Source organism: Homalodisca vitripennis, chromosome 3 (assembly GCF_021130785.1).
Source record: "Homalodisca vitripennis isolate AUS2020 chromosome 3, UT_GWSS_2.1, whole genome shotgun sequence".
NCBI classification, from domain to species: Eukaryota; Metazoa; Arthropoda; class Insecta; order Hemiptera; family Cicadellidae; genus Homalodisca; species Homalodisca vitripennis.
The window spans coordinates 97,022,664-97,048,745 of NC_060209.1; the positions used below are offsets into that span (position 1 = coordinate 97,022,664).

At 33.7% G+C, this 26,082-nt stretch overlaps 2 protein-coding genes across 2 annotated transcripts in view; one reads left to right on the plus strand and one right to left on the minus strand.

Annotated features, from left to right (window-relative positions):
* The window catches only part of LOC124357212 (protein qui-1), a gene marked incomplete at its 5' end in the record, with an annotated part of 40,860 nt that extends 30,077 nt beyond the window's left edge, over positions 1-10,783 (plus strand). The window contains 6 exons of the mRNA XM_046808759.1: positions 138-336; positions 1,672-1,896; positions 2,659-2,873; positions 3,718-3,822; positions 5,330-5,405; positions 9,127-10,783. Of these exons, the coding sequence (XP_046664715.1) occupies positions 138-336; positions 1,672-1,896; positions 2,659-2,873; positions 3,718-3,822; positions 5,330-5,405; positions 9,127-9,143 (837 nt within the window). The remainder of the gene's footprint in view (positions 1-137; positions 337-1,671; positions 1,897-2,658; positions 2,874-3,717; positions 3,823-5,329; positions 5,406-9,126) is intronic.
* Positions 10,784-20,807: 10,024 nt separating this feature from the next.
* LOC124357213 overlaps positions 20,808-26,082 on the minus strand; it is a 39,485-nt gene continuing 34,210 nt past the window's right edge. The window contains exon 2 of the mRNA XM_046808760.1: positions 20,808-23,219. Within this exon, the coding sequence (XP_046664716.1) occupies positions 20,954-23,167 (2,214 nt within the window). The 5' untranslated portion in view covers positions 23,168-23,219 and the 3' untranslated portion in view covers positions 20,808-20,953. The remainder of the gene's footprint in view (positions 23,220-26,082) is intronic.

Sequence of the window (26,082 nt, forward strand, 5' to 3'; positions counted from 1 at the left end):
TTTTTCTTGAAGTATTATTTCTTGAAATGAATTTGTCTGATCACAGAGTTAAACTTTCTTAATCTAATTTACACTCACACCATATTCAACACTAAAGATTGTGAAGTGATAATACAGTTATTGGCTGATGTTTACAGGTACTGATGGGACATACAGATCATGTGACTTGTGTAGCTGTGGCTATCACCAACAAAACAATCATTGTGTCGGGCTCCAGGGATGCCAACCTGATAGTATGGGATATCAACACAGGCTCTGACACACACCTACTGTCCGGCCATCTCGGCTGTGTCACATGTGTCAGAGTCACCGGTGATGGTACTCTAGCAGTGTCCGGTGAGTGTTCATCTCAAGTATAAAAGGATCAAGTTGTCAGTCAATATATGGTTGTTTTTGGGAGCTTCTCATCATTCCATAAATCAGTCCATTCCATCTCTTCTGATCTGAGGTGTATACTGTGCTAATTTTGAAGGCTACATGCCAGTAACTAGCATAACACTTGTGCCAATTATGGATAGTCACTCATGCTACAGCCAATACTGAGGTGTTCAATCAGAATATATAGTTTTGTTCAGCCAGTGTGCCAGATCCTATTTACTACACCCTTTACCACATTATTGAATTTTCTTAGTATATTTGTTCTCTAGCGCAAGTAATAGCAATGCTAGTATAGCACTATTTTCAAATGTTTATAACAACTTAACAGGTTTGACACAATTTTCCATTTTGTTGCACTTGTAAATTAGTTATAACATGGCATTGTTCTACTCACCTGGATAGGTAGTACAGGTATGTTAGGTAATGGGTGTGTGTTAATAATAACCTTATTACATAATATAGGTTTATTTATGTCTACGTGACATAAATTAAAGTTGATATTGAGGAAGAAATGTATATATATATATATATATATATATATATATATATATATATATACAAAAGTATAGAAGCCTAAAGGGGCTTTTTGCACATAAAAGTGCATTATGAATTGCACAGTTTACAATTTCAACAGTCCCTCACTGAAAACAACCGATCAGGTCCTCATGGGGAAATTAACCATACTTGTCCAAAATGCCAAAGATTCCACAACATTTACTTACTAATGCAAGGTAGTCAAAAAGCAGGTATTACTTCCTGCTAATAATTACAAACCTGCAGAACAGATCATCCCTGACTATGCAAACTCAATGGAGATGACCATCAGATGTCCATTGTTAAATTATGTTTTTATTATTGTATGTACTACTATAGACAAGATACTAGAATAATTAGGCTAACAAAATAAATGGATACACTGGGTTTCTTTCAATGTTATCTTTAATAGCTAATTATAATAAATTTTGTGAAAAGATAATAGTCAAAATGACTATTATCATGTCATTATTATAGTCATGTTGGCAGCTCTGGTACAATGTTAAAATATGGGAATTAATAACTTTAAAGTTAAGTTAGGTAATATAGCCTATACATATGTTAAGTTAATTTTATTTTTAAGGAGTTTTTTTATGCCAAATTTAAATTTAAAATTGCAGTTTAAATGAAGTAGACCCGAATGGTGTCTTAGTATGAATTAGGTAGTGAATGAATGAATGAGATAGTCTACTGTGTAAAATAAGAAAGTTTCTATTTATCATATGTATCTTATTATAGCCCATTAAAATCTTATTGCAGGTTCGGAGGACAAAAGACTGATTGTCTGGGACACAGTGAAGGGGGTGCCATTGTCTACCCTACAGCTCCATCTGCCAATCCTGGGCCTGGCCATGTCTACTGATGCCACCCGCATCGCCGTCCACCTGTTTGAGAGCAGACATCTCCCTATCATCTGTCTACACAATACTCCTGCTACTTACGTCAAACCCCCTGTCTATGTGGCTCCAGCCAAGGAGATTGAAGGTGCATTCCTCCAGTCCGTGCTTCCTATGGTTATGATATTTAGAACAAATCTTATGTCAGACAAGTATGGAAGTGAAATTATTATTTTGTTTTTTTTATTAATAGAGGAAAGAATCTACAGGGAACCAATAATTCTGAATGCAGAAAAGACAAATAATGTTTTATGATCGACCTATCTGTTAGGTTAGAAATATCAAAAAGTAATTGTCGTTATGTGAATCAATATCTTTAATAAGTTAAGAAAGGAAGCTCTTATTATTAGTCTACTGATAATGTATGACAAGTGGTCTTTAATTCTTTTGAAATTTTGATTCTTTGTTATAGTTAGCCTCTAAATGATGTATTCTTCTGTAATATTAGTTTTAGTAAATTTTATTAATTTAACTTTTAACAATATTAAATCATTTTATTTTTAACTGTTTTCATTATAATGTAGGCAAATTCATTTCTTGACTAATTTACTATATACCTGTACTTCAGTGTAATAATTTGTTTGCATAACAATTTCTACCACCTTAATTTGACTGTATTCATAATATTTTGGCAGAGTCTATTCAATGAACATGTTTCCTCTGTGACACTACAATATATGAATATGAATATTCAGATCAATATGTTGCTTGACAGAAGTGTGAAATAGAGTAGGAACTATCTCACTATCATATTTAATATGTGTATGGCTTTAAATTTGAGTAAATTAATAATACCATTTCTATTGAAATCACAGGTTAGTTTTCTACAATTCACTGAGTTAATTTTCAGATTTGAGACCTTCAGGACCAAAGAGGCCAATGCGGAGGTTGCTGAAGAAAGAAGTGTCTCTAGATACATACACGTGGCAGAAGAAGTATGGCCATTTGACATCCTCCATCATGATGGCAGCAGTGGATGAAAGATTGAAAAGGAGGTTTTCTGTGTCCGCCAGTATGGAAGAGATCAGCAAAATACCAGCAAGCAAGGAGCAGTTAGGCTCTCAGGTATCATCTTAATGTTCATGAGCACCACGAGAAAATTTTGTAGGGGAGGTAAGAACTAGCAAGGAGTGGAGAGGAGGTTATAAAGGTTTTGCTTAAACTTCTTTTGTGTGTGATATATAATTACATTGTCTTATAGGTCAAATTTACCCACCAACCTGCTTTTGAAATATCAATTTTCTTTACAATTTAGGTCCCTTAACCATTGTTTATCATTGTCCTCTCGGTACAACTTGTGGCGGTACCTGCGCATAAAACATCTAAAACCATGTTTTGAATGATCTACAATCCATCCAGATTTTGAGCAAACTAACTAGCAAAACTGATGTGTTAATATTTTTAAAACTCTAGGAAAAGCCCGTTATGAATACTTGCTTCAAAGATATATCCAGGATCAGTATGTAACTTAATACAAATGTTGGTATACTAAGATGTTCTATAAGAGATACACTTGGTTGATAGGTCCACTCACTTTAGGCCCCCACAAGTTACATCAGAGTATGTGGGGCCCCTCTCATTGCCAAGGTTATTATGTTTTAATATTAACACCAGTCAAATTAACTACAGTAATAGTTTATGTGCTTTCCCATTAACTGTCAGAGTAAATTACAGCCGATTTTTACATTGAAGATGTCTACCGGTCTTTTATTGGTTTATTTTGAAAATCCAAATTATTTTTTCTGTCCATAAGGGATCCGGTTCCAATTAAACCAGATTACTTATGCTTTACTAAGTTTGGAGAGGGTCATAACCCTTGAATCTGGTTTTATTATAATAACCTTAAGTATAAATTCATAGTTATTCTTGGATATTTTCAAATGGTTAGGTAATTTCTTTAATTTTGCAGAACATCGGACCAGAACAAGCAGCCCTCGCTCAGTCTCAGCATTTCGACCAGTTGGAGGCCATGTGGAACAGGCGGTCACCTCCTAGACCTCGTCGTTTGTTCCAGGTATGTCAGACAATCTGCAGTGCAATTAGTAGAGATATTTAATATTATGAGCAAGTTTGTTAAAAATGAGGACATTAGATTATGTTCTATTTAAAATGCATCTTTGTAAACATGTTATAACCTTAAATGATTTAAACATTTATTTCTATATTAGGCTCCAAAATTTTGTCGACAGTTTATTAATTAATTTGGGTAAAAAAGGAGCAATCACCTGATACCACGCTTAAGTGCTTAGTGCAACTCAACATAGCTTATTGATTATTTGGACAGAGAATACAAATACAAACCAAATAATTCTAGACAATGAAAATAGTATCTTAAGCTAATAAAATATAACTGTAAATATTATACACTTTGCTTTGAATGGTTTTATTTATTAAATTATATATATTTTTATAAAGTGACAAACAAAGGACCTATTTATTACGGTAAGAGAGACTGAGCTTTTGCACCTTATATGTTAGCACATTAAAAAGGTATTACCATAATATTGATTGGTTGATACCATAGAGTATGAAGAAAAATAGTGGGTAATATTCAGATTCCTGTTGCCAATGCCAAGAGATAAAATAAAATATAATTATTACAGTGTAGTCATTATTAGCAAGCTCAAATATGTAACAGCTTACTGTAGTGACTTCATGCTAAGATGGGCATGACCCCCTACCATGTGTTCTAGTAACCGAGGATTTTCTTTACAATAAGCAATTAGTATTTTGTTCACATAGTTTAATAGGATATATGAATGTTTTAAAGCGAAATAATTTTTAAACTTTTCATAGTCCACAAGAATCTATATACTATAAAGAAAATAAAATAATAATTCATGAAAACCATTTGAATGTTTTAATAGCAATATCTGTAACATAAGTCATGATAAACTAAATTTTTAAAGATTAAAATATTTTATTATGGGACATTTATTATTTTATGTTGTGGGACATTTATTTTCCTTTTCGTGTGGTCAATGATTCCTGTTTGACCTAATACCTTCTATTGTAAAACATGGTTTTCCTTGACGTGCACAAGGTACTTCATCTGAACATAGAACGCTACTATTTCGTAACAAATTGTAAAAGAATCCAAGTAAAATCTATTCTAACATAGACATTTTTAAAGAACCTAAACCAAAACTAGGCCTTCTAAAAGTGAAAGCTGCATCAGAGATAAAATATTCTAAGAACTCTAGATTCTATTTAATTGTCTGTTGCTGTTATTCCTGTTTTCACAACTTTCTCCTTCATTGTATAAAGCAAATTTTGAGTTTTTGACATATTATCATTTTAAAGCAGAAAATAATATCTATTAATTTGAAATACAAGTAACTTTCCATTCAAATTCTGGTTGTTTACTAAATATTTTTAATGTAATGAAAATGTCATATAAAACACAAATAATTTGCTAGAATTATTTTCATGTCTTCACTGACCAAAAGTGTTCACTAAAATCTCAATGTAATTAAATACTGTGTAGTATCTCTTTTCCAAGCACTTAATTCTTGTTCTAGTCTCTCTCCAAGCAGAACTCTCGATCAAGTCGAAGAGATTCTGAAGATGATGCTTCACCTCTTGAAGAAGTTGACGGTGAGTCATTATATCTACGAAACAGTACAAGAAATCCATTTGTTTATTTTTAGCTAAGACAGCAAAGCACTAAGGTGTCTGCCACAGTCAACATGTTACACAGCTGTCAAACAGTATCTAATATCTGGTCCTGTATAGTTAGAAACTTTACTAAAAGTTAGTGCTAACTTAAATCTTTTTCAATAACACCTACAAATCATTCAGAGTAACCATCTTTCCCACAAACTTAACACAAGCCTATATGTAATTAAGCAAATCAAATTTATCAGCGGCACAGAAACAGAAACAGCATATTTCTCACTATTTGAAACTCACCTGAGGTATGGAATAGCTGTATGGGGGGAACATCAGCAACAAATCTACAAAGAATACTTATCTTACAAAAGAAGGCCATAAGGGTTCTGGCTGGACTTGGAAGGATGGAAAGCTGTAGACAAATGTTTAAGAACCTGGGCATTCTCACAGTTGTTGCAATCTACATCCACGAGCTAGTACTGCATGCGGATGCAGCAGAACTACCCAGAAACAGAGATATACACCAACACCACACAAGGCAATCCAGTCTCTACAACCTCCAAAACCACCATCTTTAACTGTATGAAAGAAAGCTATCATACAATGGGAGGAATTTTTACAACCATCTACCACGAGAGCTGCAATTGAAGAAGGGGAAATCTTTGAAATTGCACTGCAGGAATGGCTAAGGACCCACCCATTCTACACACTAGAGGAATACATGCAGAGAACAATATAACCACCACCTTTCATATTTTCTTACTTTATATGTCATTTTAAATAACAACAAATTGTATAATTGACTCCATTTGTAATCTCTAAGATTATAAATAAAGATTATTCTGATTCTGATTCAGAGCTTAGGGGATGGAAATTGAGGTGGTACAGTACATGAAGTTGATAGAATTATGGAATGTGGGATGTCTTCGAAAGGTCTAAATAAGTATTGTAATGTGCACTGATTAAGTTATTTTTATAGTGTAAACCATTAATGGTTAATAAAGCTTGATCATTGTAAAAGAATTTTAAAATATATTTCTATCAAACTGCATAAATAACAGTTTCATATTAACTGATTTTCATACTTAACTTGGTCCATAAAGTGATTGTTTTTCATTATCTTGTAACAGAGATCTGAAAAATAAGCTTAAATGTTTAAGTTTTAATATTTTTTTCTATATGATAAAGGTTATTGTTCACCACACAATGGCAATGAGCAAAAGTCTCTTTAAGCACTTAATTGTATATGCGATCTCAGCTTCATCTTGTTTGTAAAACATGATTTCGCACCGAAAACAACTACTTTTGCTTCCAGTCATAGAAACTACTATTTAATGTAGGATTATATGCTGGTATTTTCTGGCATTCGATATTGATGAAGATAGTTTTAAGACGCAATGAACAATTTGAATTTTAAATGTAAATAATATTATTATTTGCAGTTGAGAATGTAAAGTTAGCTCAGTTTATACAGAATTTTAAATTTAGTCAATACTGAATTTTGCTCTAATCCCCAAAATTTCTTCAAAATAATAAAAAGGATGCTAAATTAAGTATTTTTTAAGATTTTACTCAAAAAAGTGTTTTTTTATGTCATTATGTACTCGTATGTCGTTAGGGAATAAAATACAAAAACGTCAAACCAAAATAGGTTTTTATATTTTTATATCACTCTAATTTATAGTTTTCTAAGATTAACCTATTCTTGGTTTACAGAATTGGCCTTCTCATTATACTTTGAATATGTCACTGTTTCAAATACATTAATTGTATACTATAACTTAAATATGTTTAGCTCATAAAATGGGTATTTCACTTGTTATTTTCCATTCTGATTGCTTTTTTTTAAGGTATAGAATCTAATCAATATTTTTCTTTACAGTTGCGCCATAGTTATTGATTTCATAACTAATATGTGAATGCGTAAACCCAAACTAAATGTTTCAAACTACCTTGGTTGAATATATTTCTCTTTTGTTTCAGGTTATTTAGTCCAGATGATATTTTATTCATAATAGCTTGTAAATGTTGGTCAGCTTGAATTTTTATCAATTAATAAGCCCAGAAATTTTGTTTCGCCTACTTCTGATATATTATGATTAAAAGTGTTATGTTGAATTGAAAATTACATTTTTTCAAATGTTTTCCTTGTTTATGTTAAATTTTATCCCATTCCCAGGAATAATAATATATTGTGTCAAACTGTTTTCTATGAATTAAACAATTCAAATATAAAATTATAAGCATTTAATCCAAATCAATACATTAATTCTTTTGTGTCAGACAGTTATTTACTACATGCCTCCATACAAGCTCGTTTTTTTTTATAATTTTGGTGTTTTCCATGAAAATTCATATTAATGTTAGTTATGGTCACATACATTATCGAATTCCCAAAAAAAGAACAAAACATCTAGAGCATAGCTTAGTCATCAGGTATTCTACGTGATTTACCTTAAATGTTACAGTAAGAATTTTTGGGACTCAGAAATTAAAGAAAGCAGGGATAAATTTTATCCCAAGAAAACTTATCGTACTACATAACAATCCTGCCATTTAAATTTGTTGTAAACTGAGACTTTAGAGTTATAATTATTCAAACATACATTCACCAGCCAAATAGCTATAAATTATACCGGCCTAGTTGTAGATCTAGAAATGAAATAGATATGTTATAATCTATTTCTTTATAGTATTATAAACATTACCTCGTTTGTTTATAACATTTCAAAGAAATATTTTCTAGCAACTTTAAAATATATCAAAACAGACTTTATAATACGGAAGATTCAAAACAAGTAAGTCCTCTAAGGTAATTTAATTGTTTAAAAAAATGCTAAATACTCCGTTTCTTGATTGCCTAAATTTAAACGACCTTGTAACAAATTACTGATTCTGTGTAACATAGTTTTTAACTTGTTCCGCTTGTAAGATTTGAGCCATAACAGATAATAAACATAATGTAAACATTACTTTTGAATGTATTAGTTATATGAGAGATAACTCATCTTTTGCTATAAACTGAGGCATGGAAAAAGTGAAGGCTTGGACTGCCCTGTGTCGAGTTAGAAGCTCAACTGGTAAATATTTGAAGGTATTTTGGTATTATGAGGAGGCCAGTTTTTTGGAATATTTTTTTTTCTTACAAGAAACCTACAAAAATACATTATTAGAAATAACAGACTTTATTTGTCACGTGATCTGAGGTCAGGAAGATACCGACCGGAAACACTCCTGGCAAGTGCGGACTTTGGTGGTTGGCGCCACCCCACTTCTGGTAAAAAAAAGAAAAACATCCCTCGAGATAGTACCTAAATTCATGCTTAAATTACGTGAGAGCTTGTAAATGGCGATGTTAATTTTTTATATTTATAATATGTACATATGCACTACACGTACACCAATCGTTATATTGAAATGTAATTTTCACAGTCAAATGAAGTGTGTTAAGTCATGGTAAGAAAACAGTTAAAACAATAATGGCATCCAGATAATACCATATTACCTATTAGAACAGTAATAATCAAATATACTAGGCACAGCAATAACGCTGGACGTCAGAACTAGCTGAAATAATCCCCAGATCTCAGCACAACCTTGTCTGCATGAATGACATGAATTTATTGTGCACCTAATACATTCAAAATTGTTACTCCTATGTTTTCCTCTGTATCTTTACTGACATGTTTTAAACTGTAATTTTCAGATTTCTCCGGAGATTAAAATGAGGGGCAGCCAACCAGTTGTCCACAACCAGAATGTGATCTCGATTCAATCATCCACTAGATAGGTTACTCTGAGTGCAATAATCTATGTAAAACTGTGTAGTAGACTGTAGACATGACATTCCTCTCTTGTACCGGTACTGTACTCCGAGAACACAGTCACTGTAGTTTAAAACTCAATCAGTAAAAACCCTAAAAAAAGTAATTTGATTCACAAGGCTGGACAGTTCCTTTGAAATTACATCAGGTAATGTAAGAATTAAGATATGTTGGTAAAGGGTTAACTTTTATTGTCTCCTTTAAAAAACTCTAAAAACCATGAAAATAGGTACATAAAATGTTCATTTGAGCTTCTTCTGGAGATTTATTTAATTTCTTCTGGCAGAAAGTTGTCAAACTTCATGCCTATGCGTACAATAGATATTGGGAGAGATTTTTGTGTGCTATGCCAGACATTGCAGTCTTGAAGATCTCTCTCTAGCCTTAGCGGTTGTCATTCAACTCATGTAATACATTATACATGATTCAACTAAGATTCTTACAAACCTCCCTTGGACTTTTTCTCCAAAATACCTAAGGATTGATTCGAATAAGGAATGGTTAGCTATCCTTGCACTGAAAGTGACATTTTCAGATTCTGTGTTTTCAATCACATAAAGAGATGAGTTGGATTTAGAGAAAATAGGATGTGTCTGTATAAAATTGCTATATAGACTCAGTTGTCAGTATATTCAGTAATCTTTATTGTGCAATCCCAATTTTATATTTTAGGATGAGACTCATTAATAATATTGTAAAAACTGACATGTTATTCATCAATAGGTAACATTCATGATTTAGAGCAATCGGTTATAATATTTCTAATAATTTAATTTACTAATGCACTTTATTATTACAACTTTTCTCGGCCACATTCCAAATAACTTACTAATTTCTATCATTTACAAACAAAACACTGCGATTAGTATCAAGCACAACTGCAGAAATATCTTAGCATCAGTGTGATAAGTTAGTAAACATAATTTAGGTTTCTTAACAATAGAAATTTCAATTTTTTTTAATGTAAAACCATTCACATTTTAATTTTTTTCCATTTAAGTATCCATGTAAGTTATTTCCATCATCGTCATAACAGTTTCTGGGGGTGATTCATGAAGCAGGAAAAAAATCTTTCAACAACTGTTCATTTAAATTTGTTTCCATAAAGAAAAACAAAGAGTAAGCAAACTCATCTGACAAACACTTAATATTAATGAATACAATCCTCCCAGCCAATATGACAGACTGCACTGAAAATGTTCCAAAGCAAGGCATGATTGTTCTCTACCGAGTTTGTGAGAAATGTGTGCTTTTAAGCTCTTATACAGCACTACAGTACACTAAAGCCTTGTACTGTTAAGTATACTTTTGTTAATTTGTGAAAATATTTACAAGTATTATCTACAGATTAGTGTAAAATTTGACCATGACTGCTTTAGCTAATGGCCATGATTAGAAACTGTGGGAAAACAAGGATGAATCATTACAAAATTGTTAAATTACTAAACTTATAAAAATAAGAAATAAACTGTAATCTGCCATAACATTGAATTGTATTTCCAGAACCACATTTTTAAAACATAAACAAAAAAAAACATCTGATGGATTAATTATAAAAGGCAAAATTAAATCAATCATATGTATCAATTCTCCCCCCCCTAAACTTCACATTTCAATAGCTGGTCAACATGCCTCTCCAAACACTTCCATCGTCCATTTTAACTTTGTACAGTAGCGAACTTTCTTTTTCCATAATTGTTCCAAAACTCCACTTGTATCTTGAGTTGGTGTAATCTCGAGCCTGTACTCTGTCTCCCACCTGAAATTGTCTGCGTACGATTCGTGTAACTTCTTGTGCATTTTTGCTATCTGGTAGTAATAGGCTCAAGTGAGTTCGAACACTTCTTCCAAACATTAAGTTGTATGAGTTTGAGCCAGTTGTGTGTTTGGAGATTGTCGAAGTTGCATCAAAAGCCTATATAGTTTTTAGCTCAATCTTTCCCCCCCTCATCTTCCATTGCCCTCAGTGATTTTTTTACTGTTTGGACATAACGCTCAGCTTGTCCATTAGACGAAGGATGGTAGGGAGCTGTAGTTTTGTGTACAACACCATTAGCAGATAAGAACTGGTGAAATATTGTAGATGTAAATTGGCTTCCATTGTCTGAAACTAAGACCAAAGGAAGGCCGAATGTAGAAAACATTTTTCTTAGCTCCTTCATACACCATTCTGCTGACGTTGTTTTTAGTAGGGATTACTTCAACCCACTTGGTAAAGGCGTCCACAACAATGAAATACCACTGACCTTGTATCGGGCCAGCAAAATCTATGTGTAATCTCTCCCATGGTCTTGAGGGGTCAGCCATGGATGGACCTGCGGTCCTTTTGCAGGTTGATTTTGTTTTAGTCGACATTGTTTACATGTACGTACCATTTGCTCAATATATCTCTGTCAATACTTTTCCACGTGCAAAAACTTCTAGCAAGGATTTTCATCTTCTCCATGCCTAGATGTCCAACATGTAGTTCATTTAACAACTGAGTGTTGTAAAGCTTCTGGAATCATTATCCTGTAGCCCTTGAATATGCAACCATTTTGTAGTGTTAGTTCGTTGTCGTGGAAACCAAAAGGTTCGACCGTTCTCTCCTGTTTCAAGGGCATGTAAGTACTGGTTGTAAATATTTATCTTGAGCAGTTGTTCTGGATATAAGCATACTGTCAATCTGCAATGAATCAAGTTGATTAAGTTGAAAAAGGCTGCAATCGTCCACACAAAGTTTGTAGTGCTATGTTCAGTAGGAAAGCGAGACAAAAAGTCAACGTTGGCATGGTCAGAGGTTCTTCTATATTCAATTGGAGTAGTCAAAACCTGATAAAAAGTGTGCATAATTGAACAGTCTTGTAGCAGATATTGTTGGAAGGGTTTTGGTGGGACTGAATATTGACACTAACAGTTTATGGTCAGTCACTAAAATGAACTTTCGCCCGTAGCAGTAAGGGAAAAATTTCTTGAGTCCCCAGTAAAATACCTGTTGCTTCCTTATCAATTTGACTATATTTTTGTTCACATTTGGTCAAAGTGCGTGAGGCAAAACTAATTGGCCTCTCACTTCCATCGCTTGTATCGATGTGAAAGACAGGCTCCAAGGCCCACTGGAGACGCATCTGTTGCAAGCACTAAATGGGAGTTCTGGATTGTAGTGGACAAGTACATTGTTACTGGTTATTTCCGAACTTAACCTTCTGAAAGCTTTCTTCACATTTTGAAGTCCACACATAACGGTTGCCTTTCTTCAGTAAATTATTGAGTGGGTGGAGGATTGTTGCTAAATCTTTGATGAACTTGTTGTAATAGTTTGCCAGACCGAGAAATGTTCTAAGTTCACTTATGTTTTCCGGTCTTTTGCTGTTCATGATAGACAAGACTTTGTCTTTGGTTTTGTGAAGTCCTTGAGCAATCAATGACATGCCCAAGATATTGGATACTCGTTTGAAAAAACTTGCATTTATCTCGGTTCATCTTTAAGTTATTGTTTTCTTAATCGTTCTAGAACTTTACGTAATCTAGCCAATAATTCTTCAGCTGTTTTACCCTGAACGATAATATCGTCAAAGAAACATTGTACACCAGAAAGTCCCTGCAAGGTTTTGTCCATGAATTGTTGCCAGAGAGATGGTGCTACCTTCACCCCAAACATCAAACGATTTACTTTGTACATACCTTTATGGGTGCTGAGTGTCTGCATGTGTGCACTTTCTTCGTCCATTTTCATGTGGAGGTAAGCATTAGAAGTATCCAAGGTACAAAATAATTTTCCTCCGTTCATTTGAGAGAAGATTTCTTCAATCCTGGGTAATGCATGGTTTTCGTCTTTGATCACTTTGTTTAAAGTCACTTATAGTCAGCACAAATCCGTGTTTTTGACCGTTCGGCTTGACAACAGGTACGATGGGTGTTCCCCAGTCTGAATGATCTACTTTTGTTATGATTCCACATTCTTCTAGTCTCGTAAGTTCATTTTCTTACTTTACTTCTTAGGGAAAACGGTACTTGTCTTGGTTTTTTACAAATATTGGCGTCGCGCCATCAGTAAGTCTAAAATGTCCCAGATATTCAGGTATATACACCAATTATTTTTCCATCAAATAAGTCACTAAAATTCACTTAACAAGCTTCCTAGATTTGAAGTCTGACTCGTTGTAAGACTTTTAATCTCACCCCCAATCTAATTTAAACTTCTCTCAACCAGTCCCTTCCGAATATGGCGTCAAACGTTTTGATCAATTAGGTAAAGTTTTTCCAACAAACTTCTGAGTCTTGTACGTGCATTTAACAAATGTTACTTTACTCCTTTCGGTTTTTATGGTTTCTCCTGTATAAGTTCGAAGTTCAATGTTAGTAGAAAATATTTCTGTGGGATGGCAAGCTTTTTAAACTCGTTGTAAGACATTGTACTATAGAGCTGCACCAGTGTCTAATTCCATGGGTAATGTCCTGCCTTCGATGTTGATGTTAACCATAAATTTGTCCATTATTTCTGTCACTAATTACATTAATCTCATATTCATTCTCACTATTTCAAGTCACTTTTGTTTTCAGTTTGATGTTGTCCAGGTTTCATTTGTAATTGAGATTTACTTTGCAAACCAACACTAGCTATGTGTCCAACTTTTCCACATTTTCGACAAGTTGCATCTATGAATCTGCAGCTATTAGCACGATGGGAGGGTGAACCACAACGATAGCATTTTCCTTTGAGCTTTTCAATAGCTGAATTTGTTGAACGTGGACTAAGTAGAGGTTTTGGCCGAGGTTGAGACTCTCTTAGATGTGTTTTCTTCATTTGAATGTCTTTGCTGAACCTGATTTAATTCAATGTGTTCAGTACGTGTTCGGCTAACAGTCATTACTTTCTGCTTTGGCAAAGCTCTATAGCCGAAGCTATGTTCACAATGTCCTGATAGGGTGTGTTTCTCGCGGTCTTGGAGTAATTTTAGTCCGAATATCTATGTCTTTCAATCCACGAATAAACTGTAACTTGAGAAATAAGTCTGCAACTGATTTACCGCAACCAACAATTGAAGTTACAGTTAATTGTCATCTTCTTGAGAGCCACCGAGAACTCACTAACTGATTCATGTTCTTGTTGAGTCCGTGAAATAAATTTATGCTGCAAGGCCCACTGGCTTGGTTGCGGGTCGATAAAATCCTTAAGAAGCTGTACTAACTCGTCGTAATCTTTATCTAACGGGGTCGTTGGGAGCACAAATATCGTACAGTTGTTGGTGCAGTTGGGGAGTGAGAGCATGTAGCCAATGTGTAAACTTTAGTTTTATCATCAGCTCTTTGATTCTTTAGTTGTAAAAACACACTTCTAATCTTCTCACAAAATTTGAAATGGTTTCATCATTCCCTGAAGTGTAGTTTGAAACCGTACAAACAGCTTCACTTGGAGATGAAGTAGAATGTAATGTTTGTGTCTTTGAGATTGTGTACCATTTCTTGTAATTTTGTGTTGTAAGGTTTAAATACTCATCCTTCCACATTACATCTGTATTCTATTTCATGTTCTAAATAGTTTTCATCTGTCAAACAATCAATGCCCATTCTGAACCTGCTTGTAACGTTCCCAGTATTCAGTCACAGCCTTGATTTTTATATTTAGTTCGGTTATAATGTAGGGTTACCTTCAGCAAGTCTTTTGCCCTTTGAAAAAATTGGCCCTTAATAATAGATCGAGCTTTTTTTTAGTGTTTGTAAACTCTTCTTCTTTTTTAGTCATTTCTCCTTCTTTTTACCTCGTCGCCACTGTTAAATTACTAAACTTGTAAAAATAAGAAATAAACTGTAATCTGCCATAACATTGAATTGTATTTTCAGAAGAACCACATTTTTAAAAACATAAACAAAAAAACATCTGATGGATTAATTATAAAAGGCAAAATTAAATCAATCATATGTATCAAAAATACAGTTAATATATACTTTAGACATGCAGTTTGGAAATAATTGTGGTAGTTTTACATGTGCCCGTCTTCAAAATGTTACCTTCAGCTGCTTGAAGAACAACCCGTCAGTCGGAGTGGTATCGTTTTGTTTTTAACACACATGTTTACAATACAAAACTAAAATATGTGCTGTTTGTTCTAAAATGGAATGTATAATACAGAATGAACATACTTGTTTTAACGAAAATACAAACAGTTTGCGTTTGTTCTTCTTTTTTAATAAGATACCTTTGAGACAGATGATACTGTGTTGTTAGAGGAGCCTGTTTGAATATGGGAACATATAGTTCTCACAGTTATCTTGGAATTGTGTAATGGAGATCAATTATAAGCATTTTTATGTCATAAAATATTTTTGACAATGAGACAATATCAGGATACTGTACTGAATCACTCAATACATTGCATCCATAAAGTACAATTAAAGATTGCAAAGAAAAATTTAACTTCTAGCTTTATGCCGTTGCCTAATGGAAAACTTTGGTCTAACATTAAAACAGTTACAGTGTTCTCGGAATTATGTCAAGCCTATTAGATGATGTAGTAGAGACATGTAAAAATACCCAATGAATTCTGCACTTCATGTGTAAACTGTGTCAGTTGTTATATGTTGTAAATCCTTAGTTCTTGTGATATGGAATCCTTATGGTTTGTGTACTATTTTCGGAAAAATCTTCCTTTGGAGCTGATTATGCAATGTTAATTTAAAAGTGATTAATCTGTTTGAAAATTAATGAATTTTAATTTGATAGAATTAAAATTGTAAGCACACTACTAATGAATTGCTAAATTACCTTTTAACTTATACAAGACAATTATCATTAACAAACAAAACATACATATTTTTGCTACAAAAGATGTCACAAAAGGCTGTTGCAATATACAAAACAGGAATATAAATATAATATTTAGCCAAACATATTCAGTGTTCTATTACAATTTTTTTTTGTATCCATCGTTGCATCGTTTTATAAAGGGAAAATTAGATATAAAATTCATTCAAGGTAATCTTTCAAAAACTTGGCAAATATTTTACATACTTTTATTTTTATCACATGTTTTTGTATAAAATATAAATAAAACATAAATTGCCAAAAAGTATTTCCTCTGACCCTTCAAAAAAATTTGTAAAATGTGATTTGTTGATTGCAAGGTTGTTGATTGATTAAACGGCAACAAGAATAAAACATTTGTTAAGTTTTTAACCTAGAATGGTTTCTGAATAAAAATTGTTTCGAAGTAAACAAAATAACAGATTACACTAAAGTAGGATGAAGTATAATAAAGTGAATGATAATCTTTTTACTTAAAGTTATATATTATGTTAATTCAGTCCTGAATTATGTGCTACATTTATTTTGTGACATCCTTTATAACTCTTGATTGTTTACAATAGATTAAAAAAACAATGAGTTGCCAGGCCACTGTTTCTGTAGGCAGATTTGTTAACTTGTACATAGTTTTCTAATTTACTGTTTATTATATTGTATTATGTTTATTGTTTGTTACCATAATTTATAGTTTCAAGTTTACTGTCATTTGACTGTTGGTACAATATTTTGGATATGAAAGTAATTCACTCATTGAAAGCTAATGTCATTTAGAAACATTTAGCCATGCATCTTTTGTTTATGCATGATGCAGTGACAACTCAGTTATACATGGGGGGAGGAGTAGAGTTGTGTTCTCTTATAACATTTATAATCCATTTTATTAAAGACACTTTTAATTGTAGTAATTATAAAAATACAATTGTTAACAATCTTATGAAAACTATAGTAAGGCAGTTTAAAAATAATATTTACCATTAGTTCATTCTTTACGTTTAAGCTGTTTACAAGTGTACAGATCATATGGCATGCAGTATGTTAATTCCTGCCACACCTTAGTACGTGTTTGTCCATTAACAAACCACTGGAGAGTTAAAGCATGCCAGAACTCTTAAATATTGAAAAATTTGCATATAAAATGGATATTCTCATCACTATCATCATCCAAAAGTAGGATATGTACAGCGACTCTAGTAGAATAGTTGAAAAAGTTCTGTACAACTTTCTTTGAATATGAATGTTTAGTCCCATTTCACCTTCCTCTTAGTGCATCGTCTGGAATCTGACGCTGTTGCAGAATTGACCCTGGAGTCTGGAGTCATATTCAGATAAAGGGATAAAATAAAGTCGGTGACAAATAAGCTCAAAATGAACTCTTTACATATGCAATCTAGGTGAAGAGGTATTCTCATTGTCCCATCAGGTTCACAACTGAGTGCTGTACGATGTTTTAGACAAGATCTCTAACTATGGTTTAGTAACCGAATTTTCTTCACATAATTAATGTAGCTATGATGGGATGTGTTGATTCAATATCTACATAGTTACGTATGTTATGTATAGAAAACTCAGTTGCTATACTGTGCTTAAATATTACGTCTGAAACATCATAGTGCTCTCAATTGCGCACCTTTGTAGTCTTGGTGTCTTTGATGTCAAAACGATTGAAAGAGGTTTATTTTGAGCTTCTTCATTGCCAATTTTTTTATCTCTTCAGTGTCAGATTTCAGATGCTGCTTTGAGAGAAAGATGAATTGGAGGATAACTCAATATTCAAACTGAATCAACTCTTTCTGTAGATGTCACCACTGTGCTACACTAAGTTCACACTTGATAGCAAAAAACATTAGTTTTCAGTATTAGCCTATGACGAGACACCCATGCTCTCCTATATGAAATCAGATTACATATGCTCTTTGCATTCTATTTAAACAGAAAATTTTAATTTTATATCAGTTTAATGTTATAAGAAAATGAACACACAGTTTATTTATTTATATGGTAAAGAATAGTTTAACATTAAGGTGCTGCAATTCTCTTTGTGTAAACTGTCAAACTATTTTCCCCCATTGGTTTTGGACTAAATCAATCATAGCTGTGGTAATAGAGGGATCCCACCAAATGAAATTATATTTTAGTATATAGAATGTATACATTTCTTATAGATCCTGATACATAGTAGTAAACCTGACACTATAGTGGTCCTATAAAATGTCATTATGTAATTTTGTGTTAACTGTTGAAAAATTGTTACTTTACGAAATCTGTTAATGTTTAGATTAAGGTAAACAGCTTACATTACATTCTTTGTTATTCAAGATAATTTTATTAGCTTTTCTTGAAGATGTCAAATAAATATTTAAGAACTTGTTTACAGTAAAATCCTCATTTTGTCCAATCACTAATCAACAATAAAACTCAGTGGTTTTAAAATACATTTTGTATATATATATATATATATATATATATATATATATATATATATATATTAAGATTCTGTTTGGAATTTTATATTGGTAGCAAACAAACAAAAATAGTAAATTGGCTGTAAAAATATGTTATTTTATACCTGCAATTTGAAACACAATAAAATAGCTCCCTTACAGTCAGTTTTGAACCACTATTATGTTGTTTATGGGCAAATTATTTGATTATTTAGTACAGAGAAGTCTGAATGTAAGCTGTTAGTCAGGAGTAGTGATTTAGCAAATCTCTGCTAGGGTGATCTATCGACTATCATTAAAAATCTCTGCTGAAATAATGAGCATTATATTTATATTTGTACATATAATCTCTGTTGTTTAGGTGTCAACCTTCTATTGCTTGTTGAACTAGGGTCCGCCTTCTTCTCAACTGTGAGATCCGTTTGTACCTTTTGCAATATTTTAAAACTGTTATCGTCACAATAAAAATCATTCTTAAATATGTATTGTTTTGTTTATTGCCTAAAACCAATGACACTTTTGCAATCAAAATGATTCATCTCAGAGATTTCTATGAGAGAATGACTAAATATGGTATAAAATATTATTTTTATACAAAATTTTAAATTTACACAACTATACATTTATTGTAGGTATGTTATGTGATTTTTTTCCAAATTATCAGTGAATAAGAACCTAACATATACAAAAATGTAGCCAATTGACCAAAACTGCAATGGTTTTGATGGAGTAGTGAACAGCCAAAATGCATTTTGTGAATACATGACATCCTTTTGTGTAGTAAAATGAAGAAAATCCTCAATATTATACAATAAAATTAATTTTGATTTTCCACTTGGAACTAGTATACAGTAATACTTTACCACACTGATACTATCACATTTCAAAATTAAAAAAATTCCATAATTAAATGGATATATATTTAAAAATCCTACATAGCTTTTATACATTAAGTAAGTTTTAGAGAGGCTACATGTTTTCAATTTACCATTGTTCACCAGTATAGCATGTATGTCCTGAATCTGCCATGCCCTTTCTTCACATTCATAATAAGAAAAATGGATTCAAAATTAAATGGTTTTCCTCGCTTTTCTTATTTGGTTTAATCTAAAAGTTGCAAATCCTGCACCCAAGAAGTATCTTACCTTAGATGGGATTCTCTGTCTCTCATACAAAGTAGTTAAAATGTAAATGCGTCTGGTGAGTTATGGCTCCAATGACCTCAGTAAGGATCACCACCAGAATCTCCTGCTTTGTATGCACACAGATGAAGCATTGTGATGCAGTTCAGACTCCTTCCTGAGCACACCACTGACCTCAATAAGGATCACCACCAGAATCTCCTGCTTTATATGCACACAGATGAAGCCTTGAGATGCAGTTAAGACTCCTTCCTGAGTACACTACTGACCTCAATAAGGATCACCACCAGAATCTCCTGCTTTATATGCACACAGATGAAGCCTTGAGATGCAGTTAAGACTCCTTCCTGAGTACACTACTGACCTCAATAAGGATCACCACCAGGATCTTCTGCTTTATATGCACACAGATGATGCATTGTTGATGCAGTTAAGACTCCTTCCTGAGCACACCACTGACCTCAATAAGGATCACCACCAGAATCTCCTGCTTTATATGCACACAGATGAAGCATGGAGATGCAGTTAAGGCTCCTTCCTGAGTACACTACTGACCTCAATAAGGATCACCACCAGAATCTCCTGCTTTATATGCACACAGATGATGCGTTGTGATGCAGTTAAGGCTCCTTCTTGAGCACACCACTGACCTCAATAAGGATCACCACCAGAATCTCCTGCTTTATATGCACTCAGATGATGCATTGTGATGCAGTTAAGGCTCCTTCTTGAGCACACCACTGACCTCAATAAGGATCACCACCAGGATCTTCTGCTTTACATGCACACAGATGATGCATTGTTGATGCAGTTAAGGCTTCTGACTCAAATCTTACCTGGTCCTTTCACCTCCCAGTATGTTCAGAGGCTTCAACGTATGGTATTGCTTTTGTACATTTTGCTGAGAGCATGATAAGCAGAGAAATCAGAATATTGCACTCCTCTCCTCCTTTTGATTCCATTTGCTAACTAACGTCTTTGTACCTGCAATATCCTGAAATCCTATCATGACTTAAGGATGCATTCTTTTACAATTTTGTAATAGCCTTCTGGCACTCTAAAACTTTCTGCAGGTGAGATTCCATTAAAAAAATGTTTGCTATTTGATTGCTTTCAGTACAAATTGATATTATGAAGTTTTATCTTAAATTATTGATTAATTTTAGGTTTTGGGTTTTGAAGATATGTGAAACAGATACTAAGAAGTGGTTTATTTTAAAAATAATTTATTTAATAATGTTTGTATTCACAGTGTGATTTCTAAATGTGAATATTCAGTGTATAGGAGATTAACGAATAGTGATATTTTCTGTACAGCTATAATACATAGATTAATCTTTGGTTAGACATCAACACAGTAGTGGTGAGGAACACTAGGCTGCCTGGGTATGCTCGGCATGTTGGAGAAATAAAAATCATTATGATTGATTTCTTTTGAATCATGAGAACTGGCTCCTTCAGGGACTCCTCGTTCTCTCTCAGTACAAAGTCTTCCAACTGCCTTCCCAACGTGAGGATTGTGTGGAAGTGGAACATTCTGATAAATATTGGAGTGGGCAAAGGGAGTGTCGAAATGGTACTCATTCGGATAGCTAGGTGGACTTGGATAGTGGTTTATCTTAGGGAATTGGTAGGGAGGGGGCATAAGGTAACAAGGTGCATTGGATGGAACGTTCATGTACGTATGCATCCTGCTAGGGGGTGTCAGGACTTTTCCTTCTTCTGCCGGTCTCGAGGGTTGTTCATTCACTGGATACCTACAGTACTGCTTCTGGAGAACTGGGTGAAGTTGTCTGACATTGATGGGATGGTTGTTGTAAGAAGGCATTCTATTGGGGAACACAACACGGTGATAGCTATGAAGATCTGGAGAGCTAGCATAGACATTTTGTTCTATTCCCTGGTTCCTTTCATTAAAATTGCCGGAATAGCGTAAACAGGGTGAATGGTAAACGTAGGGTTCTGATTCAAAATGTGCCATCCTTGGATGCTCATGTGATTTTGTTCTTGGAACAGAAAAGGCTGATGGAAAATGTTCAATTTCTTCATAGTTTTTGGAATCTAATGAACAAGTTCTATGTACATTTAATTTTGGAAGAACTGGTTCATAGCCATCAGATGATTCATCACAGAATAGCCTCTCTGATATTGGTATGGAACTGTCTGAATAGTTGGAACAGGCAGTTCTTCTTCCTTCTAATTGGTATGGAGTTTCAATTTGTTGCTGGAGTTGTTGAAGGATTTCTATTGTAGAACCAAATTTGGGCTTCTCTTTTCTGAAATTAGAATTGCAGGGATTTGTAAAATAAGGTACACTAAGATTATCCGTGCTTTTTAAATGAAAGCTGCTACTTGAAAATTCTGGTTTTGGTGTAGAACTATAGCGTTTTCTAAGTCGTTCCGTTCTTCCCGCATCTTGCTGCACAAATAATTCCAACTCGTCTTGTTTGTTTTGTTGAGAAAATGCATCTTTGATTTCTTTTTCCTCCTCTGTCAGAACCTCCTCAATATCAGATAGACTGTACACTGTGTCTGCTGTGGTGCTACTAGTGGCTACAGAAGTTCTATCACCTGGTTCCCCATCATTACCTTGAGATAAAGAAGACAAGAATGACCGTCTCGCTTCATCTGTCAAATTGGTTTTGTTAGAGGGACTCGTGGGTTTTTCTGTGGGCAGATGTGATCTTGTCTGCAATATATTTTGATTATACCGCATCAAGTTCAGGCCCTCTTTAGCTTGTTTAGGTAGATCTTTGATATTTGGTGGAAACTTATGGTGGTTTTTAGATTCATGTGAAGCCATTACTCTTTTTGATTCCGTATCAGTAATTTTCCTGCCAAATAAAGAATCACATGTACGTTCTTTTTCACTCTCCTTCTTCACTTCAATTGAATCTTCACTATCACAAGTCAGCTGTTTTATTCTCTCAATTAAAGGTGTTGAAAGTTCATTGTTCTTCCCCGGTTTTGGTTTAGTTTCTGGAGATGATTTACCCATATTTTTCCTCAGAATACTACTCCTGTCTGTCCTTTTAACTGGGGAAATTCGACTGCTCACATCGATATTATCACATTTTAATTTTGACCGAACAGAAATGTTTTGGTTGCTCCCATGATTTTTTGATTGTACAAAATGGTTTGGGTTGTTATCTTTTACATTTGATCTGCTTATTGAAGGATTAATTGGTGTGAGCTTGGAGTTTGGAAACAACTTTCTAACAGCCGAGTTGGGATCAGAATTTTTAAGAATGTACAAATTGTTTCCGAACATGATTACATCTTGGTCATCTGCATCAGTGGAGTTTCTTCCACTCTTCTGCAACTTTTCACTGTCTTGGGTTTCACAAAAACGGACTAATCGTCTCCCATCATCATTTCTTTGTCCATGTTCAAACTCTTGGTCCACATACGAGCTGTTCACTGTCTTGACACCCTTGTTGAATCGTCGAGTGGTCCCCTGGGTTGTCTTCAGAATACCCTGCATGCTGCCATCCTCACCGTAGTGGTTTCGCTGTAGCAAGGGTAGGCTGGGAATCCTCCCGGCGACCAGAGTCATGATGGTCAATCCCTTTTGTCTAGTTATGTGTGTGGGGGCAATCCAGCTTTATCTGGAACAAAAACAATCAAATTACTGCAATTATTCTCATATTTGTGGTAAGTATACAGTGATGATGTTTTATCAGTATGGCATCAATTACAGTTATTATGCAAGTACAGTTGATGGAGTACAGATGACCATTTTCATTTTACTTTGGTTTTTTCAATATTTCCTTTGTTTAATGTTTCTACAGGAAAAACATGTATTATAAGTAAATCTTTCTTTAAATCTTCTCAGTTTTATAACTTTGTTTAAAAATTAAATTAAAATTTCATTCCATGAACTTTTATTGTATGGACATTGTTTATAAGTTCCCTGTGCCCCAAATTATTTAAGTGAAGTTAATAAACTGTTAAGTTTATTTTCATTTTTTTATTTGAGAAGAGAGAAGGTACTTCCAACTGACACCACATATCTGTCACTGCACTAAACACATAGAAGAAAAATGATAGATAACCACCCAGTTCAAGGGATTGCCTAAACAAGTGCAAATTTTTTAGTCTAGAAATGAATCTATATTTCAGTCCTGTTCCACACTCTTCATAGTCAGTATTGCGTTTATGGAGGGGTATTTTTATTGCAGTTGACAGTTAATGAGTAACAGACCATTCATTAACTGTCTAAAATGTGCTGCTTAATATTGTATTTTGAATTAAATATCGTATTTATATAAAGAACTGTCAATTATACTTTAAACACTACTTAAATTTACCAAAGAAATATTAGTTAAATTATTTGTCCATGATTATTTTACAAAGTTTAAACATCTATTTGAACTTAATAATGTCTTTCTATAATATAGAAAGACATATGTATTATATTTGTGTGTGTGTGTGTGTGTGTGTGTGTGTGTGTGTGTGTGTGTGTGTGTGTGTGTGTGTGTGTGTGTGTGTGTGTGTGTGTGTGTGTGTGTGTGTGTGTGTGTGTGTGTGTGTGTGTGTGTGTGTGTGGGTGTGGGTGGGGTGGTGGGTGGGATTTGTGTTTATACATAGCTTAAAAATGCACAGTTTTAACTATTATATTTCATACCTTTCTTACAGATACAATAATGAGCAAGTAAAAATATCAATTCAATAAGTTAGCTACTAAATGATGAAATAATTCGTTTGTCCATCTAATTGTATGATATAAATTTTTAAAAGATTAACTCGAAACGCGTTTCTAATTTAATACGAGTAATGTCATAGTATTCAGTGGCGTGTCAGACATACGCTTTCCGACGACGCGACGTTTATTCGAATGTATGTTGTATGTTGGCGCCTTCAGTTGTAAGTACGAAAAATGGTTTACAGTTGTGCAAGTATATAGCCTATAAAATAACGGCAGGCGCCAGACGGCAATTGATCTGAATTCCTGAGAGCCAGTAGCCAGTTGTAACTGTATTGTCAATCTTCTAGGACGGTTGCGGCTCAGGCAGGAATGTAGGATCTCAACAGTTGTGACGGTGATTGGTGACATTCCGAAGTCTTGACACTTCATCATTTTCAAGCAGGGAATTCGTAATTAGCGCTTTCACAGAAGTCCAGTTTTAATTTACAATTGGATTCATTTATATAAAAAAACATTTATTCTAAGTTCACCGTATTCTAAAAACTATATCATTTCCATAATCTCTAGTTCATGTTTCAGTAATTTTTCTTCCTTTAACAATGAACTAGTAAACGTTGTCAAACTATTGATAGTTGACAAGATTAAGGTCACGCTAATATGTCAAGTACCAAGTACAGTTAGTAGTCACCAAGTCTTAGTTTTTCCTGTTGACACGGTTCTCATTATTCCCAATCAATTCAAGGTTAACTGATAGTGATGAAACATGTTGTAGGAAAACTTTGAGAAAATATTATGTGACTGAAAATATGAGTTGATAAAAGCCAAGACAAGAGAATGAGATCTGCAACATTGTATTATATACTTGCAATAAGGATTAACAATCTCAACTCCATGTGATATATGTGTACGGATATTACACACGGGATATTATCCAGAGGATAAAACTATTAAACTATCAAAATCTGAAAATATTATATTTTTTTAATTGCTCAATATTTAAAACATAAAGTTCTGTTGTAGATACTGTGAAAAAATATTGTACGATTTAAGTTTGCTGAGACTGTACTGAACGTACCTCACATTTTAACTCTACAAAATGCCGAATACGACATTTTCAAATATAAAATTGCAACTTTCAACGGAAATTGTTGTTACGAAGAAAAATTTATTGATTTAGTTTCAAATTTGAAACCAATGTGTCATAGTAATCAAGCGATGCAACGTAGTATCGAAGGACTAGACCTTTCCACCAAGAGTTATCGCACAGACGGAGAGACAGCCGGACGGATTGACCTTTGACCTTATACCTCCAAAGTCAATAAAGTTCTTCTTTGGACCAAGAGGAACCTATGTACAAAGTTTCAAGTTTGTAGGATTATCAAGCGTTATCTCACAAAAGGGTGGACAGCGATGTAATTGTAGGAAGCCATGTCGGGCTCTAGTAAGACGATTCCAAATTCATTCTTCACAATAACTAACAGATCAAAATTTTCGTGTCGCCTGTTGAATGAATAAGCGTGTTCTCTGGGCCTCCGTATTGTATACGTAATTCAAAGAAGGTTTACTGAAACAGTTGTAAACACAAACACGGAGATTTCTCCAACATTACAAAATTTATTTTTTGTGAATACCTTTCCAAAATGTAACTGGTACAATGTATGCTGTTTAATACGATTTTAATTAAAGTATTAGAAATTACAATAAGGAAATCCTTATGTTATAAACTTTTAATCAAACAATACGTAGAACACTTCTTGGGGAGGTGGTTTAACAATGTACAAACTATCATCTCTTCATTTGGTCTGGACTAAAACAGCGTTTCG